This window comes from Anser anser, assembly GCF_964211835.1.
Source record: "Anser anser genome assembly, chromosome: 15".
NCBI classification, from domain to species: Eukaryota; Metazoa; Chordata; class Aves; order Anseriformes; family Anatidae; genus Anser; species Anser anser.
In genome coordinates this window covers 10264763-10283864 of record NC_139736.1, presented here as the reverse complement: position 1 = coordinate 10283864, position 19102 = coordinate 10264763, and the positions used below count along the sequence as shown (strand labels likewise).

General features: G+C 36.4%; 1 protein-coding gene across 5 annotated transcripts in view; it reads right to left on the bottom strand.

Moving 5' to 3' along the window:
* The window catches only part of SNX29 (sorting nexin 29), a 140854-nt gene that overhangs the window by 9465 nt on the left and 112287 nt on the right, over window positions 1-19102 (bottom strand). The window contains exon 21 of one of the 5 annotated variants that reach the window (XM_083800742.1): window positions 12260-12287. The exons of the other annotated variants lie outside the window; for them this stretch is intronic. Coding sequence (XP_083656868.1) covers window positions 12275-12287 — 13 coding nt within the window. The 3' untranslated portion in view covers window positions 12260-12274. Of the gene's footprint in view, window positions 1-12259; window positions 12288-19102 lie in introns of those variants that run through there. 5 annotated transcript variants of the gene reach the window in all.

Here is a 19102-nt window from a genome sequence, read left to right as displayed (position 1 = left end):
TGGAAATGGAGGTTGTATGATGACAAAAGGTTTAGAGTATTAAAAAAAAAAAAAAAAGGGGAGAGAGAGAAAAGTCATACATTAGTAAGTATGTTTCTTAAGCCCCTTTCCTTCCTCCCTACTTCAAAAACTGATGCAAGAATTTGCCATCTAACTTCCTTATTTCAGCTCTAGCTTTTTGCTCTGCAATTAAAACACAAACTTTCTAAGAACACCCAGAAAGCATAACAACTAAACTTGGGAAAAGAATGAACAACCCCCCTCAAAACCAATGGTAATAAAGTAGGAGGGGAAGATTATTCTTCCACCTCTTCCATCTGTCGTTACCTGATTTAACAATTCTAGTTCTGGCCTTGAGGTCAAATGATACTTATAGAGTCTCTGGCATTAAATGAGACACTTTTTCAAACTGCTGGACAGTTCGGCAGGTCAGATATTCTATGAACTCTTGGGCAGAAGTATGAGCACCTTAAGGTGATCCTACCAATTCTGGCAAATGCACGTGACGATGAAATCGGAATACTTGTTCTCAATTTATTTTTTACCAATTTGCATTTTGGACTGAGGAAGGAATAAGCATACCTGCATGCAATGTCTTCAAATCCACTTTCTCATTTGTCTCATTCAGTGAAAGCAGTCTTTCAGTCAGTATTTTGGGGCATGATTTAGGGTTCACCCATAGCTGACAGTTTTATTCAAATTAAAATACAAATTTAAAATATGTAAATCTAAACCAGGGTGTAGTTATTTTAGAATAACTGTTCCAGAACAGCTACCCCCAGTCCCTGTGATAAGCACTTACTCTTCAAGTCTACATCTGATATCTGAGCTACACCACTTCAGTTTTAACATAATATTCTCCTTTTTATTCTATTGCCTTCCTAGCCACTGAGGCCCTAACAGGGTTTAATTTTCCAGGCTGAGTCTGGCAGGCATCTGGACACTTGCCAGGCATGAACCTGTTCAGCAGTGGAATGCTCAAGCACTAGAGGCTCGAGTTCTCTGCATTCTCACCTTGTCCCAGTCTGAAGAAAAAAGCATCCTGCTGAGAATCAATTCCTCCTTCCCACCAGGTCACTGTTTAGCTTTTAAGCATTCATGATTGATCTGCTCAGCGTTTGTTTGGATACCAATTCAGATGCATTGATTTTGTCTAGGTGTCAAGTTCTGCCTGAGGTACATCTCTAGAAAACAGCTTAAAATAACTGGTCTTTTTAATCAGCTTCTAGTTTCTTCATACCCTTCATTCACTGGCTGTCCATGTATCAAAATGTAAAGCATGCTTTGTGTGCTTTTCTTTAAATGCACCTGGAACTGCAGCATTCTTTTAAATGACATCATGAACATTTACATAAAGAAATTTATTTTACATCTCATTTTCTACTCTTCAGGATAAAATTAGAGAGAGAAGTAAAAATAAAGTCACATGCCTGAAATTGGAAATACTTTCATAACACTCTGAAATTGAAATAGAATATAGAAGCAATAAGCACATCCTGGGAGCGTAGCAAAGCTCAGGATCAGGTTGTTCACGTATCTCACACGGAAATGCATCTCTGGAGACAGTCATGATCCTAGCTTTGCCTGAGTTGTATTAAACACAGCTCATGAAGAAAAACATTAGCAGGCAGATAAATTTGATGACTTTTTTGTTTTCTTGTGTGATTCATATTTTCATTTATCATAATAATCGAATTGCCGGTTAAAATCCCAATACTTAATGTGGTTAACTTGATTCAGACAGCAGGCCTCCTCAAAAAGGTAATATTAAACAAGGCTTATACTATATGATGAGGTCCTTATTAAAAAAGCAGTAAGTAATTCTGATCTGCCAATACACACTTCAGCACCTTCTTCTGCCAGCTACAATCATCTCTAACAATTGTTTAGTGGTACTATTAACTAAGACTCTGACTTCATCAAATCATTTTGTATACTTTAGTAACTCCTGTTACTCTGGCTAATATATTTGTTTCCAGTTGCTGAAGTGTAAAAATAATTGGAGCCACATTCCTATCATCATTTCCAATTCTGCAGAAAGGAAATACAACTATTAATGAGAAGCAGTGATCTTCATCTATTAATACAAATGACTAGGCTGGGAAGTTTAAATAGTCAACTGTTTACAGAAGAAATAGAACAACATGGGTAAGATAATCCCTCTATAGTGCAATTTGGCATTGAAATTCCTGAAGACACTCTATTAGAGCAAAGTTGTCACGTTAAAGCAATTAGTAAAATTATTAAAACAATTCCCTTCAAGACTAGAACTGAATTGACCAAGAAATGAAAAACATTTATTCTAATATTCTATCCAACTGCTTTATTAACATGCAGCTCCTTCTACTTCAAAATACACACTTCTACAACAAAATACAGCATTCATAGTATATTCAATTTCTTCTTGCTGTGAAATAATTTCCAACTCATAATCATGCTTAATTTGTTATGATCCAAATGATCCTAAATTGAACGTTCTCATGCTACACGAGTTTCCGTATCAGCACGAAGATTTTCTTCATAAACATCATCTGCATTGATACTTGTTTTTTTTCTGTAAACCATGACACTTTACAGAATTCTGATGACCAGACCTTTTTTCTTCCACTGACTACTTTGAAGTTGGCATACCAAGATGCTAACTGTCCAATGAATGTTTAGAATGCATTAGTCACAATCGACAAAATGAGGAATACCCATGTCTGATTTTGGATGGCATGCACACTCTTTCATTCAGGAAATGCTCAGAACCCTACAATAATGACCTTTCACCAGTTAACATTCGAGTACCTAAAGTCTATTACTTTAGGGAGTGGTTATTTTCCATTTTCGGTGGTACTCCAGCTAAAATGATGAGTAAATACAGTTCTGAAGCAAATGATCCCTTCACAACTAACTAGAAAGCCACAAATCACTGAACATGCATATAAGAGGAACTTCACTATAATGTACTATTTTTTTATATTGATATAATTATTTTGTGTATTGCAATGATTAGTTAAAGACAGCAAGTTTGGCTATTCCATCAATTTTCACCTAGGAAACAGCATTCGACTCTATAGGGGTTAGCCAAATTTGAGTAAGCATTACAATCTACCACTTCTCAGTGAAGGGTAATTGAACAAACAAACAGTTCAGAAGCAGAACATGTTCCAAGGTTGTTCATATAAAAGGTAGGATTTGCTTTCAGAAGAACTGTGTTTGGTGAATATCTGGATTTGCTTTTTCCTGTTAGTACTGTAATTATCTTTAAGGAAAGCAGAGAAAGATCTAGGATACATTTTTATTAAAAAACACTGAGGTAACTAAAAACAGAAGACTTGCATCAGGATTCACAATGCCTCATGTACGTGAAAATCAACGGAGTAAAATTCGTTTGATGAGTAGCAATTTCAGTGTGCTGAGACAGCAGTGCTTTACAGGGAGACTAGCCAGACACTTCCTCCTCCATATTCACAAGTTGTTTGCATTGAAAAGTGACATGGAGACAACTTTAATTACCAAATTAGCTTCTAAACAGCCCATGATCGATATGTTTGGCATTGGAAGTAACAACAGAAAGCTTACGGGAAGTGTGTTCTCAGACACCAGCATATACGAAGCCAGTAAAAGGCATTACATATTTACCACTCTAACCTACACACCTCTTATTCACCCAGAATAGAAAAAGAAAAAAAAAAAAAAAACTTCCATCTTTCATGCCAAGTGGTGAAAAAAAGAGATTCACCAGCTCTTCTAATTTGCCTAATTGTGCCAATAGCATAAAGAGGAAGAATCTGAAAACTTGGAAAGTTTCTTCCTACCTGTCAATGCTTATCATTGCTACTGAGCTCACTAATATACTTAGAGTAGTTTCAGTGAAAACCTGGTTCCTATTTCTGATGCACTTCACCATGTCTGACTTTTAACCTGCAACACCACGTAACCTAGCCTCTTGGGGGACAATGCTGTGAGACCTGAGGGCTGGCAGCACTGCAGCAGTTACTGGTTTCCCATCCTGGAATCCTGCCACCTACATTTCCCTGTAGAGAAGCTTTGTGCCTTCCATGTTCCTTGACTCTTCTTGACTCCAAATTCAGCCAGGCAAGAATATTTGCCCACAAGCAGAAACACTTACACTTTTCAGGATAGTTTAGTTACTCCATGGGAATAACGTAACTTAGCTGTCTTTGCTTAGAGTTTTGCAAGTAAACTGCCCATCATAAAAAGGCACCTGCACAAATTGTCATGTTTATTTTATTTTTAAAAACAAAACCCTTCTTTTAAAATTACCGTAACAGCAAATGGAATTATAAAGAAAAGTTGTGATCAATACATTGTGTTTTGATCTCCCAAGAAAGTGCTTGAGTTTTAATTGCTCCATCAAGTTAAGAGGTATCAGCAGTTTTTCTCAAGTATTTTTCATTTCTCATGAAGATTACACCATGACATTAATATAGGCAATGAGGCAGAAGAGAGCTGACATGACCATTCTCATGGCACATCTAGACGTGTCCCTGAAACATCGTAAAGTTTCTGGAAGACATGCTAGCAATAACAAAAAGTGAAGAACAGTGCTTTATAGCAGTTGCTTTTTTTTTTTTTTTTGCCTTTTTTTTTTTTTCTTGAATACTAAGGGCAAGTTCCTGCAGCCCAACCAGAAGCTTGATACTAATAGTGATTCATGACCTAAAAACTTGAAAATATAGAATGTCTTCACCTCAATCTTTTGGAGCTTTTTGATTGTTCTTAATTTTAGGCTATTATTTTTAGTTTCCCTAAGCTAAAATATTTCAAATTGAGTTGGATAGAACATAGAAATAGAGCACCTGCAGCTGGAAACAATCACAGAGAGGGATTCGAGACTTGGCATACTGAAATTAAACATGTACTCTCCAAATAAACAAAAGTAATCAAGATAGGAAAATATGTAAATAAAGTACAGAATTGAGTACTGTCAACAGAATAACAAGGGAAATGCTGACTTCGTTCTTGGTAATGAAGACAAGGACTAACGTTTATATTTCATCCAACACAGAAAAGGAAGCTAATCAAAGAAGGTATGATGCTGCCTGGTAAATAACGCTGGGAGCCAACTTGGGATGCAACGTTCTTGTTGGATTAGAGAAAAACTAAACAGACAGCAGGCAGGCCAGCATACAGAAGACCACAGTAATCAGCAACCAAATCAGATTTTCTGTTTAGTCAGATTTCAATTATTTTCTCTGTAAGAAAGAAAGAAAATGGCAATGATAAACATAGCCCCCACTCCCCCAATTTTATTTTATTTTTTAAACCCATGACTCCAGATGAGGTTAACAGGAAGCAAAATCTGCTGCCATCTCCAGTAGGAGTTAAACACACAGTACCTTGCTGACCATGAGCTCCTGAAGTTCCAGTGCAGTTCTCCAGGTATCATCAGATTCAGAACCTTTACAAAGTAAATCATCTTGGTCCCTCTCTAATGCAGGTGCAACTTTGCCAAGGTGTTTAAAATAGAAATAAATGAACTGCAATTTAGGACAACGGTCATCAGCTGTGACTCATGTTGCTGGCAGCTGTTTAAGTGCAACTCCAGTGCTGGAGTGCATCTGCACAGCCACTGGGCAGGAACAGCCTGGGGGCTGCTCAGTGTTCCATTTCTCAGCTACATGAAGAAGCTTGTTCTTAGCTACATAAAGCAGCAGCAGAAATGGCTGCTGCCCATCTAGATTTGATCCATAAGGAAGTTATGGGATCACTAGAAAGTCACTTTCACTTTTGCCTATGAACTCCCCAGGAAGCTATTGCTCTCCTTGTCTCTCTAAGCTTTGTGGCTTTCAGCCACTTTAAGATTTTGGCATTGGGAAGACTAGCGAACCTTGACAGAGGACGTTTTATGGCTTTGAATAGATGTTGAGCTAAACAGCAACTGAAAAAGCTCCTGAGGTATCACCTTCCCTGGTTTAGAAATAGATCAATGAAGCATTGTATGTAAAAATCAATATTACGCATGAATGGATACAGTACCAGAAGGCAGTGAGATGATGGAGAAGTTTATCTTTGTTGGGATACTCCAGCTTTGCAAGCAGCAGGAGGAGAGAAAAGTCTTAAAAGATACCATACACAGCACATGCCTATGGTTCCTCCTTGCAAGATTACTGTATGGGCCTGAAAAGCAAAGGCCTACGCTGACACATTTAGCCCTAACACAGGTGATATACATCAACTTGACTGCAGTAACAACAGCTCTACGGTTATATATTGAAGCATTTTTTCCTCTTACACATACAGCTACCTTGTGCTTAGAAAACGCTGGGCACTGGGGTTTATTGGAGTCCCCAGGATTTAGATTCATTTGACTCAGCTATAGCACTAACAGTAAAAACAAGATAAATTATTCAGTCTGCCTGACAATACAAACCAGTCCCATTTAATTTCCCTTTGGTCATACCTAGCTGTTCTCAATAGCTAGTGCTTTGGGATTTATCTCCTTATTTTGTAGAAGTCTTCTACTGAAAGACTTTAAAAGGAGTCAGACATTCAGAGCTGTTCAGTATATTTATGACTTGCCCAGAAACTGTATTAAGTCTCATAAATTAAATCTCTTATAAAGAATTAATTTATGAGTTCTTACAGCTTAGAATAAAATCCCAGAAACAAGATATCAGAGTTAAAATAGACACGGATTAGTAAGAAACAGGCTTTTTGGCTCATTTTGCAGTCGCAAAATTAAACAATTTTATGCAAGCTGTTTACAAGGCACAGATTTCTAACATTTTCTACAGGGAACAGCAATCTCTGCAGACCCACATATTAGCGGTTATCCTTCCCATATATCAGGCATTTCACTAAACTCTTAAGTGCAATTGCATTACACTTAAAATCTTAATCTAAAAATAAACCTTCATAATGCTGTTGATATAATCAACCCAATCAAACCAATCTGGGGCATTGTGTAATTCACATGTGAAGATAAGATAAAAAGTGACTCTGGTCTGCTCTTGGAGACAGTGACATCAGCGATCCCAGTACAAATTCTTCCTGTAACTTCTGACTAAAACAGGGTTATTTTAGCAAGAGTAAACTGAAGAAACCTGTTTCACTATAAAACAGGTCTGCATTAGGACTTGGAAATCTGCACCTCCTGAGTACATCATCATAGACAAGAATAGTCCGATGTTATACTTAGACCCAGTACTCCTGTCATGTTGTCCCTGGGTTAGGGCCATACCGAAACAGTTGGTGGATAAAGCATAGAGAGAATAGATGTGCAATTTCTGCATGCTGCAGATGAACTCCACAATGAAGTTACCTCTATAATTTCTGCACAGACCTCAATAGCTGAGATCATTTTGCATTTTTGCAGTGGCATTTGGACTAATTTGTCCCTGTAGAGAACGTATCTGGAGACCTCTGAAGCATTCTCAAGAAAGTTCCTAAAAAACAAGCAACAACTATTTTCTTTACTAGTTCGTTAATAAGGTGAAGTGATATGGCAGGGAAGTAAAGACAAGCATGCATAACATTAATTTTTGTTACTAATGGATGAGTGCCTATAATTACATGAAGTTATTCTACAATTCTACTAACTTTTCATGGATTCTGCTGTCACCACAGAAGTGCCAAATCTATTAAAAATACATCATAAAAATAGCATCTGAAATACAACAGAATTCAGTGGGCCCTGTTTATAGCTGGCAGATTAACAAAGCCAAGAAACAAAGCTTCTGTATGATGTTTTGAATTTCAGTGATGGCCTGTAGCTAGTTCATGCTGTTTTCACGTAAGGGACTGATGGCTGCTGAAATATTTTTCAATATGAGTTCAAACGAGGAAAAGAAATAACCCACCTCCTTTTGAAAAACCGTGCAGTTAGGCATAAACAAACTTGTTATGGTCTGGATTAAAGCCAAGTACACGCACGAGTACAAAGACACCTCCCTCATGAAGATTATTTGCCTCATTTATTTGAATGGATGCATCCATTTACCCATTACTGTCAGCATTGTACAGAAAGGAGTATGAATAAGTTCTGGAAGACTGCAGTTTAAGAGGTATAAACTAATTTTTCTAAACCACATTTTCTCAAGTATTCCTTACAGTTTCCTACGTTAAGAGAAAGGAATAAAGCTTATATACCCACCTGTCAGCTTGACTTCTGAAAAGCCTTTTAGAAAGACTTTTCTCTTTCTAACTCTTCAAAATCTTCAAAATTTCTATTTTGGAACAATAATTAAACTTAATCTTTGGTAAAATTCCCAATGAAATACCCATTACAGAATTCTTCGTTTTCTTGCAACACTTGAAATTTAACAATTACCGTAGGAGGAAAATTTTAAGTCATGTTGTTTCATTACTATATTATTATTTTTTTAAATCTGCCATTCTAGTAATGATGTAAAATTTACATATGCGGGTATATTTGCACATAAGCTTTCTGATTTAAGGAATAGTGTATTTTCAATACTTATTCTCCCCCTGGCCAACCACCCTCCAACAGATTCTTCAAGCACAATTGAACTGAGACGATGACATTTCAGGAGATCTGTAGCAAACATTACAAACTCATGTTTGACAGCTTAGCTTGCGATATTCCTGAGAATGGATTCCATAAATGCACTACACCAAAACTGTTTGCAAATGCCATCCTGTGCCAAAAAAGTGTTTGCAAATGTCACAGAGAACCACCCAATATGAAAAGGGCCCTTTGCTTAATCTAGAGTGATTGATTACTTCTGCACAAGGCCTGATCTTCAGACTACAGAATACAAACAGTGTTTGACTGATGCTTGCTGTGCCCTACTGTGACTCTCATCAGCAGGAAATGAAAGCATGCAGTGACTTACAAGACTTGATCATTGTTTTTCAGCATCGGATATCTTGAAAAAATAACATTTTCAATTCCAGAAAGCATCAAAAAGACAATTTAGAGATAAAACAATGAGTATTTGGGAACTGAATAGAGAACACAGGTCTGTTGCCCTGACTATAAGGAGATACAGCTAACTTGTTAGGTCATGTTACTCAGATTCTGGTTCCTAAATAACAAATCCACTAAATCATGTTCTCAGTAAAGAATGCTGCTTTTGTATATCAAATACACACTTACTGGTCTGTGATTTCTTCCATTCCTCCACTGTTTAGAAAACCCTGGAACAAAAGTGAATTTTTGGATGGTCTGCATTACTGGAAAATATCTCATCAACCTTCTCCGTAATAGAATTCAAGCTGAAAATAGCAAGTCACACCTTCTCTGAACTTAAGCCAAACCTATTGTTTTTCCCTGGAGTTATACGATCAGCTCTATCAGGTTCGTGAGTCTTTAGGTCTGCACATCTTTAATATAGTTAATGGGATTATTTTTATAAGTAGAGATTTGAACTTCTCATGGATTTCCAGATGGAGTTCTGTCTAGGTCATGTCATCCAGGCCCAACCAGAATGGTTTCAAGTGATATGTTTTGCCACGCAGATTGATTGAAGTCAGTCAGAAGCCTTTCAGTTCTTTTCAATGCACAGATTAAGGCTTAGAAATCACCTCATCCTTTGTTAGAACAGCATGGCTTCCAAAACCTCCTGAAGTGCCACAGTTGCATGATATGCGATTTCCTAATACTATAAGTGATACAGTAAGTTAGAAATTATTTGGTGTGGGTTTTTTTTCAGTTTCATTAATCAATTTCTATTTATTCTGTGAACATATATTTAAATAAATATTCCTCTCTTCAGTTGTACATTTCAAAATCTAATTAAAAAAAAATCACCAAAAGTGATTCGGAATACGAGAAGTTCAATGAAGAAATACATGGTGCCATCTACTAAAAGCCCTTGTGCTACACTACCTACCCTAAATCTGCTCTCAGCTGTATGGAGAACATAACTTGGAAAATTTCTCTTCCTTAAAATTTTCTGGGCTTTACCAGTACTTTGCCTTTCCAAAAAAGGAGATCAGATTTTGGAGCATTCTATCTCTTGCTGTACACAGTGGAATAATACATCATCGAAAGGGGTCTGCACTAAGGCATTGTTGTGAAGATCGTGAATGGTAACTAAGGGTTATGGATCCCAGAGCTCTCATACCCATCTGCACTTGCACATAGATTGCTATAACTGACCAGATGGCTTCTTACAAAACAACATGTTTATATGATTAGTTTCCAAAACAATTCATGGTGGCACACTTATTTCCTGCAAGAGACCTGCAGATGGTTCCCTTCCCCTACCTATGAGTTCTCCAAAATATATCTCCTGAACTAGCTGTTATGCAATCTTCCGCTACATATGCTGATATGTGACTGTGAATATCTAAAGCTGGCAATTTTCTTAAAATAATCTCCATAAAGAGAAACTTAACAAGCAATTATAGATCAGCAAGTTCAAGTGCATCTGTAGAATAAATTTTACAGACTAGTAGGATTTTGTAGAGGAACTCTGAAAGACACAAGTTCATTATTGAGGATTTATGCAGATTTGGGCCAGGGAGGTCTTGTTTAACTTGTATTCTTTGACAATATAACTACCATGTTGAACAAGGATAATTAAGCGGCTATCAATGCATCACGTTTATAATTGTCATGAAGTCTGATATCAGATGGTACTAAGCAGGGGGTAATGTAGTTAGCAGGCACGAAATTGCCTCAGGAAGGGGAGATTTTGTGAAAAGAACATTGTTCCAATGGATCAGAGATACCCATAGGGTGCACATAAGCAGACATACAAAGCAGTGATGTACCTGAAACAGTCCTGAACTATCATGCAATGAATCACACACCATCCACTTTTACCACTATGTATTCATTCTAGTAACTGTCACTATAGAGACAATTCAGCGTATTCTAGGCTGCTGAGAAATTTTAAAAATATATACAGAGAAAAAATTATCTTTATATCAAGTAAAAATATTCCATTTGATTATTTTTTTTGCCAGCTTGCTGCTCTTTGATGACTTGGATGCTATGTAAAAATATGTACTAGGATGTAACAGAATATTCTGTATGTTTGTGGACCTTTTATATCGGAAATTCTGTGCCCATTTTAAAACATTAATAATATTTAGGATTGATTGAAAAGGGAAAGAAAGATACAGCTGTGGTAGTTTAAAACATAGTAACTCCCACACCATCATACAGCAGGGACAGCAAAAACATCTATGTATCTGCACTTCCTTGACTCTCAAAGTTTTGGCGTATTCTCAGCTATTGATTATTTGAGTTGCAAATTCCTCTGTGCTCCCCTCTTCTGGAAAAGTCAGCTCCAGTAGAACAGTAGGGCAAACTGTTACGGACAGAGAAGACAGCCAGGAAATGCAGCGTCAAGCTACCACAGGCACACATCTCATCTTGTTTACTAGAGAATTTAGGAAAATTCATATAATGAAAGGATTTTATTTTGTATTACAAATATTTGGAGCATTTATATATATATATATATATATACAGAATATATATACATACATACACACACACACACACACATATATATATATATGTATTTTAAGACTCCTACTCAAGTAATCATGCCAGAAACTGATTTACATTGTATGAAGAAATAACTACACAATCGCAAACAAAGGATGTATGAGTTTGGGCCAAGAGTATTAGACTTAACCCCCTTTACAAATCACGTATATGTGTTAGTGAACACACCAAAAAAAAAAGATGGAACTGATTATTATTATTTGTGCTGTAAGATTTCTTGGCTATTCAACTAGACATATGATCTATGGGCTTACAAGAAAGGTTTTTATCAATCCTGTAGAGGCTTCAACCTCTTTCAAATGTAAAAAGTTAAAATGTCATATTTGACAACTATTAGTAATCAGTAATTAATCTAGAAAGTTAACGGAAAGCAGTCTTAAGTACCTTTTTTTTTAATACTATTTTCATGGTTATACTTCACAGCTCTCAATTATCATTCTGTATGAAAAATAAAACGCATTTATTTTATGCAAGGTTTGAGTATAACACTATGGCTTTCCACCTGGAGACAAACACAATACAAATAGCGTATTACCTCACTGCAGAGCCTGCTGAGCTGAGAATACACCTATCTCAAGCTCTCAATGATACTTAATTTAACAAAGAGAGACTGGTAAATTGAGTTGACAGGCAGACTTTGAAGCTCTGGGCAAGCTTGGCTGAGCGACACAACGTGCATAGATTCAGTGGTGCACACAGCTAAAAGACTAGCAGAATGCCAGCATGAATCAGAGGTACAAATACAGTCAGAATCAAGCATAATACTGCATCTGAAAGAGTTACTGATTAGCTTACCTAGGTAAGTGCTCCAGTTTCCTGTACACAGTTCCATACAGTTCACACCTTAAGCCTAGACAATAAGCACAATAGCCTGACACAGATACTACAAACATTTGTACTTTAAATCATAATAAAATTAACATCTAGATTTAATTTAGTGAGGATGCGTCTGTGCCCCACACATGAACATTTATGTTTCTATTTTTACCCACAGTATATTGATACCAGTAAACAGTTTTAGATCTGTGCAAGAAAATAATTTCTCGCTGATGAAATACGGATGCGGATTCTAAGATTATGGGATGAGTAGTGTATGTATGATGTTGCATGGGGGAAGAAAATCAAGATATAAATAGACAATCTATTGAATGCTTACATGAGCAAAAACTGATTCAAAAGTATGCAGACAATGTAGTTAGAAATGACAGAAGACTAGGCAATATTAGACTAACGCAGAACATTTTTAAATAGTTTGAATCATCTTATGCTGCTTTAGACGAAGGCATAAATATCCAACTCCAATTCAAAACATTTACCTGTGCATATTTTAAGTTTCTAGAACTAAAAAAAAAAAAATAATTTTACATCTAGACGTCCTGATTTATGCTGAAAGATTGCTGAGAAGCCTAAAATATGCATGGCAATGTAACGTTTTAGAAATCTTAATTCTTACTTGAATACAAAGGTATCTTATTCATTGGAGGTAGACAGATATTAAAAAGAACTTCAAATTGTCTGAATAAAATTCACTTCATCAGCTTAGCTTTAGTCACATGGTTTTGGTGATGCTATATCTTCATTAACACTCAGCCCTGCTTGCACATTCAGAGTATGTTTAACATGATTGAAAAAGTTCAAACTATAGATATAAAACTTAAATGTGACTTAAGCCATGTTAGCCACTATCAGTGAATATCGTTTGGTCTGGCTGTAATAAGCCAATGTTCTGGAAAAAAAAAAAAGCAGCAACCTTATAAAAATACCACACCTGTCACTCCTTACTTAAAAGGAATAAAATTATTTGCTAGGTGAAGAGAAAAGGCACTTCTCGAAAATATTTTCAGGGTATTAGAAGGAGAAAATTGGAGCTTAGACGGCTGAGGATTAAAGGAAGAAAGAAAGTTTTGTATTAGCAGCCAGAGAATAGGCACACTGAATGACCACCGAGCAGGTGAGACTTCTGAAGAGGAGGAATCATTTCCTGATAATTATTTAATTTGCTCTACACAAGGGGTAACAACTGAATGCAGAATATTTATTACACCAGACCTTTGCATACCAAGATCTGAGGCAGAGTTGAATCTTTATACTCAACAACAATCTTTCAAAACAACAGAATAGACAATATATCTTTTTTTCCCCATACCAAGGCTTATTTTCAAAGGAAAGATAAAATACCTTCTACATAATGGAGAAGTAAAAATTCTGTGCCTACGGTGAACCTTTTCTCTGTTATTTCAGCTACCACTGCCATTTCCAATAAATGGAAACAAATCACAATGACTTAAATGAAATGGCTTCTTTTCTGTGTGCGCGCAAACTCCAGTAAAGGAAAACAAATCCCATAGGAGAGATTGTCTCCATGTTTCATTCTTTTCCACCATCTTCCTTTCCCACTGCATTTTAACATATATTCCCTTCATTCACTCCAACCTGCGTCACACAGTCCCATGACTCTGTTACTTTCACTTTGCTAATTCACTCTTTTAATCCCCACCTTCTCCAGTTGTTTTTTTATATTAATTCACATCAACAGCCACAACACACTTTATTGCCCAACACTTCCCCATCTACTGTTTGCTTCTAATTATGCCTAATTCTCCTCTCATCAAACTCTTATGCTCAGTCGATACTACTTAGCTGAGCTAAACCTCTGTTGCCCAGAAGTCAGTCAGTCCAACAGCTCCCCATCTAAACCAATTCGCTCCTGCATTTAACAACCTACGTATCGACTTATCTCCTTCAAATCAATTCACCTATTACTGCCCTCATTTCACGTTTTCTTTATTGAAATATAGACCTCAGCTCCCTGTTGACTCTCTCAGGTTTTCAACCACAGTGACCTCATTCAGAGTTTTGGGAAGAAACCCTGCTGTTTGATACACTTTTATTCCACCATTCAAAATATATTTTGTGAAAGCTGACAGTTTAAGACATTTCTGGTATACTTTGTCAGGCTGAAAACCCCTCCTGAAAGTTCTTGCTGGAAAAATCCCTGCAATTAACAGAACTGCTCCTGTGAACAACTACCTACTCTTACAATGGACTTGCAATCTCTGCTTTTATACACTGTTGTTAAATTAAACTACAGCCTAGACACTGCTGTGTACCCTAACATATTATGATACCTTCTTGTGTTAAATTCTGTTCCTATATGTCATTAATTAATTTTATTAACAAGTACTAACAGACATTAAAAATTGAGCATATTGGTACAAAAACACAATGCTTACAAGAAAGATACATTAATTCTATACTTGAACGGCAGGGAAAGTTATATGACTATAGCCTGACAAGAAGAACATTATTCTTTTATTCACTTTGGAATATCATGCCACTTTATAAAGAAAAGATTTCTAGATGGCTGCTGACATTGCTGGAAAAAAAAATATTTAATACCTTACTGCATAATAAAATACTTTCATGCTATCAAGAACGAGGCCAATACATTGACATACTGTAGACAATTATGACAGTATTTCTAGTATTCTGCTTTTTATAGCTAGGATTGGAACTTGACAAAGACCTTTAAAGAAGATTGGATCTATTGTTTATGAATGAGGTATGGGAGTTGGGTTTTGTGTTTATAATTAGAAATAGCTATTAACTTAACTAACCAAAGCCTTAGCAGATACTTGCCAGTTTGGGGAATACATAAGCATTTTCATACAAATGATTCATTTTTGTTGCTGGGCTATAGAATATGGTTTGATTCACATTTAGAACCAAAACTATAGATCTCAGCAAAGGACTTTACATATTTTCCTCAGTGTAATGGTTGTACGTCTAAAAACTTATTAGTTACCTCTTTCTACCAAAAGAAGTGATCTCTGCTTGTATTTTAAATACCTGTCTTGCTCTACAAATTGATTTCATACCTATTTAAGATGTATTTGGGAATTAATGACAGTTTTATCTTACATTTTACAGTTTACAGTCTTACGTTGCATTTTTCTCATTTATTGGGCTAATGTTTGCTGTAAAAATCTCAGCAGAGAAAATGAACAACTAATTGCATTGTTGTGTTTTTTTTTGTTGTTTTGTTTTTGTTTGTTTGTTTTTGTTTGTTTGTTTTAATGGACCTCAAAGGAGAATAGCTCTTTTGTCACTGCTGCCACTGGAACTGAGGAAAAATAAAAACAAACCCTGACCTTCAAGAAAGGACTAAACTTTCCAGCCAGAGGAAGCAGAAAAACTGCTTTCCCAAAAAAATATACATGCCGCAGAAGCAATAATTGTCAAACACAGTGAAGGTGATGGACACTTATGAGTCACAGTCACTTGCAGAAGTGAGACACAAACAATTCCTTTCCTATTCCACAACATTTTTCCTAGCTGTGATTACTCAAGGTTGGATATCAAGAACTGGTGCTCAAATGTATTGATAGGTCTTCGAACTATTTTTTTTTTTTACTGAAGATGATTTACAATCTGAGCTATTTTGTTTTCCCTGTGAAACATATTAAAGATTTGATTTTATTGCTGTAAGTTAACCTGTACTTCTGAGTACTCGGCCTTACAATTACTTCCTTATTGACAGAAATGTGAATTTAAACTAAGAACTGAGAATTTTAAGATAGAAAAACAGGGATGGCAGAGATGAGTATTTTTGAAGGTCTCTTTTCTGGTTTAATTTTATCTTGACTGCAGAGTGAAAATGAGAATAAATGCATTCTCTCTTTCCCGCCCAGCCTCAAAATTGCAACTTTCTTAACTGGTTATAGAGCCCATTCTTTGCTACCAATTTCAGAAACACCTGCTGCAACACAAATGCCTGAATATATGAAGCATTCACTTTTTAACGGGGACATGCATTGGACTTGTCACCAAGGAAACCGGCTCACTGCTGTGATGACAACTTGAACTGGTTGCATGTTCTTGGAGAAAAATCTCAACCTCTTCTTGCATTGCTACAAGTTAAAACTTACGGAGAGAAACTGCATAGATCAGGAAACCTCCCTATTACCAAAGACTGACTGAGGTTATTTGCAGGCAGTGAAAGAGCGAGAAGAGAAGGAAGAAACAAATGTTCTTGACAACGATGGCTCTTCTCTCAGAATGATCTTTCGCTAGAAGTCCTGTTGTTATAACCAGGAGGAAAAAGGATGGGAAGTGATGGCACAACTCCTGGGGCCAAATCAAAAAAACATTCAAAAGCATCTTGATCCACACGGCTCCTTAGTTAAACTGAGCAACTTCCCATCTTGACCTGAGTTTCCTACTCTAAGGAAAAAGGGTCTGTAAAATAATTATCTTGTACAAACTAGGAGCCAAGAGTAATCAAGAGTGACAGAAGAGACATTAAACTGTATTTGCATGTTATAGCGGTGTTAAATTAAGAAATACTAAGTGAATTGATGATTTTATATTTTCATGGTAGGCAATTTGGCATTTTGAATTTCTCCTAGAGCCTTTTTTATTATCTGCAAAAGGGAATGGAAATAGACCCATCAGAAAACGTACAGCACATTTAAAAGCTCTTTGTAGAGCCCTTAAATTTGCTGTACCATTGAACATGCCTTTGTTCAACATAATCTGCATTTATTTCAGAACACAGTTCTGAGCGTTGAGTGTTTATAAAGGAAACAGATCTATACTTGTTAGGTCTGAACAGCAATACACGAGTCCTTTATGGCTGCTACTGTCAGTCTACTTGCTTGAAATTCTTGCTCCACACATTTTTAAACGATGAAATGGAGAGCATTTCTTGTACGTTTCTACACATGTGAAGGAAACACCATACTACAACCTCTCCCTCATACGTTTCAACATTTTCCCAAAAAAATGTCAGCATTGCCTGTTTTAACATTGTCTGTTTTCTCAGGCAGCATTAAAAAAGATTTCCTACTTTATTCAGAGGCAACTATAAAAGATCAGAAGCCGTCAAATGCTTCTAGTGCTGACTGAAGAGCATTCACTTCTAGTCCAGCACACAAGTCGTTATTCCTTGCAGAGGCACTGCACTGTAGAGGTCACTCTGAAGACACACCAAAAAAAAAGACCAAAATCTACTTGATGGAAATACACTCATTAACACCTATTTTTGAGGCCTGTCAAACAATTCATAGGAATGAACTTTGCAAGAGCAAGTCTCACTGTCCTTATGGAGATGTTAACCAGTATAAGTCACGGTATTTGAAAGTCAAGTTGATTTTTTTTTCCTTTATGGCAAGACTCAATAATGAAGACAATAAATACAATACATGAAACCTCTCAGTGTTATGGAGCTGCAGGATGACATAGCAGTTTTATTGTGCATTACATCAAGCTAAACATTTTTTGAGTTGTCTTAGTCCTGGAACAAGATAACACTGAGATATTTCAGTAGGGTGAGTTTAGAAGGATGTGTTTCTGTAATACTTTCAACATTACCCATAATCCAGGGGAGAAAATTATTTCAATTGTACTCTGAATACTGATAGGCTTCTGCTGAGGATTGCCTTAAAAGTGAAATAGAGAGGAAGTGCAAGTGAAAGCAGGAAAGTCAAGAAAATGAGACCAAGAGAGATATGCATCGGAGCAGATTTTTTCATCTGAATAAAATCTATTTACATTTGGAACTGCTGGCTAATTTCTCTTAATAGGACCAACTGCTGGATGAAGAAATACAGCCTCTAGAAATGCTGCTGACAGGAATAAAGAACAAAAAGCTGAGGAGAGTTTCTAGTCCTTTTTCATTTAACAGTTGAGAAAAAGATGAACTATCAAAACAATTTTTAGAATATGAAAACATATTCTAAACTTTCACTTGGACTAAATTTTGATCTGAAATGTATATGATTATAGCATTTGTATTCAAAATAGATCACATTGATAATTCTAGGCACCTTCCACAAATCATCAGTAAATAAGCATATTATTCTTCCCAATTAAAAAATGACATTTAAGCTCTCCTGAGTAGTTATTTGACTGCTAACTTCTGTAAAACTAGAAACTGCAGAACCAAGTTGAACTCAGCAGGTATTTTCAGAGCTAATAGGTTCTTGGAATGCATCTCCACCTACAACAACTGTTTGAAGACCATGAACGCTGCTAATGGTATTGCTATGATAATTGTCCCAAAATTAGGGCAGCGTAGACTGCAATCTCTTTGGCTGAAACACGCGCATGTTAACTCTGGTTATCAAAAGAAAATCATACATTGAAAAAAAGATTGATGGGGAAGACGTCAGTTCTGTGAAACTTGAAACAGCTAAAATAACCCAGGCGACAGGGGGTTGGCAAGGGGAATGCAGGGGGCATGAATGCAAATTAGGATTTTCAATTGCTCTGATGGCAAATAAGAGTAAGGAGCTTTTCTGTAAATATTTTTAACAGCATCCCCTTACTGCAAACTGCTCCTTAGGATCACGAGAGAGAGAAAACAAAAGCAAGCAAAATTTCCTGCTCGTACAGGTGCATTCTTCTTCCCAGCACAGGTGGCACCTTCCATAGCTGTTCGAAGGATTTTCTAAGCACACACTCCTAACTGACATAAGTGTGCTGACAAAAGTCTCTAAAGTAACCTAAGATTTCGTCAATAATGGACCTGAACTTAACCATAGCTTCCTTAAATCCCTTGCACTTTTTTCACACAGTAGAATAAAACTATATTATAGTTTGCAGGGGAAATCAACTTCCACAGGTAATTGACTTTTTCTAGCTCAAACTACAGATGTTAGCTTT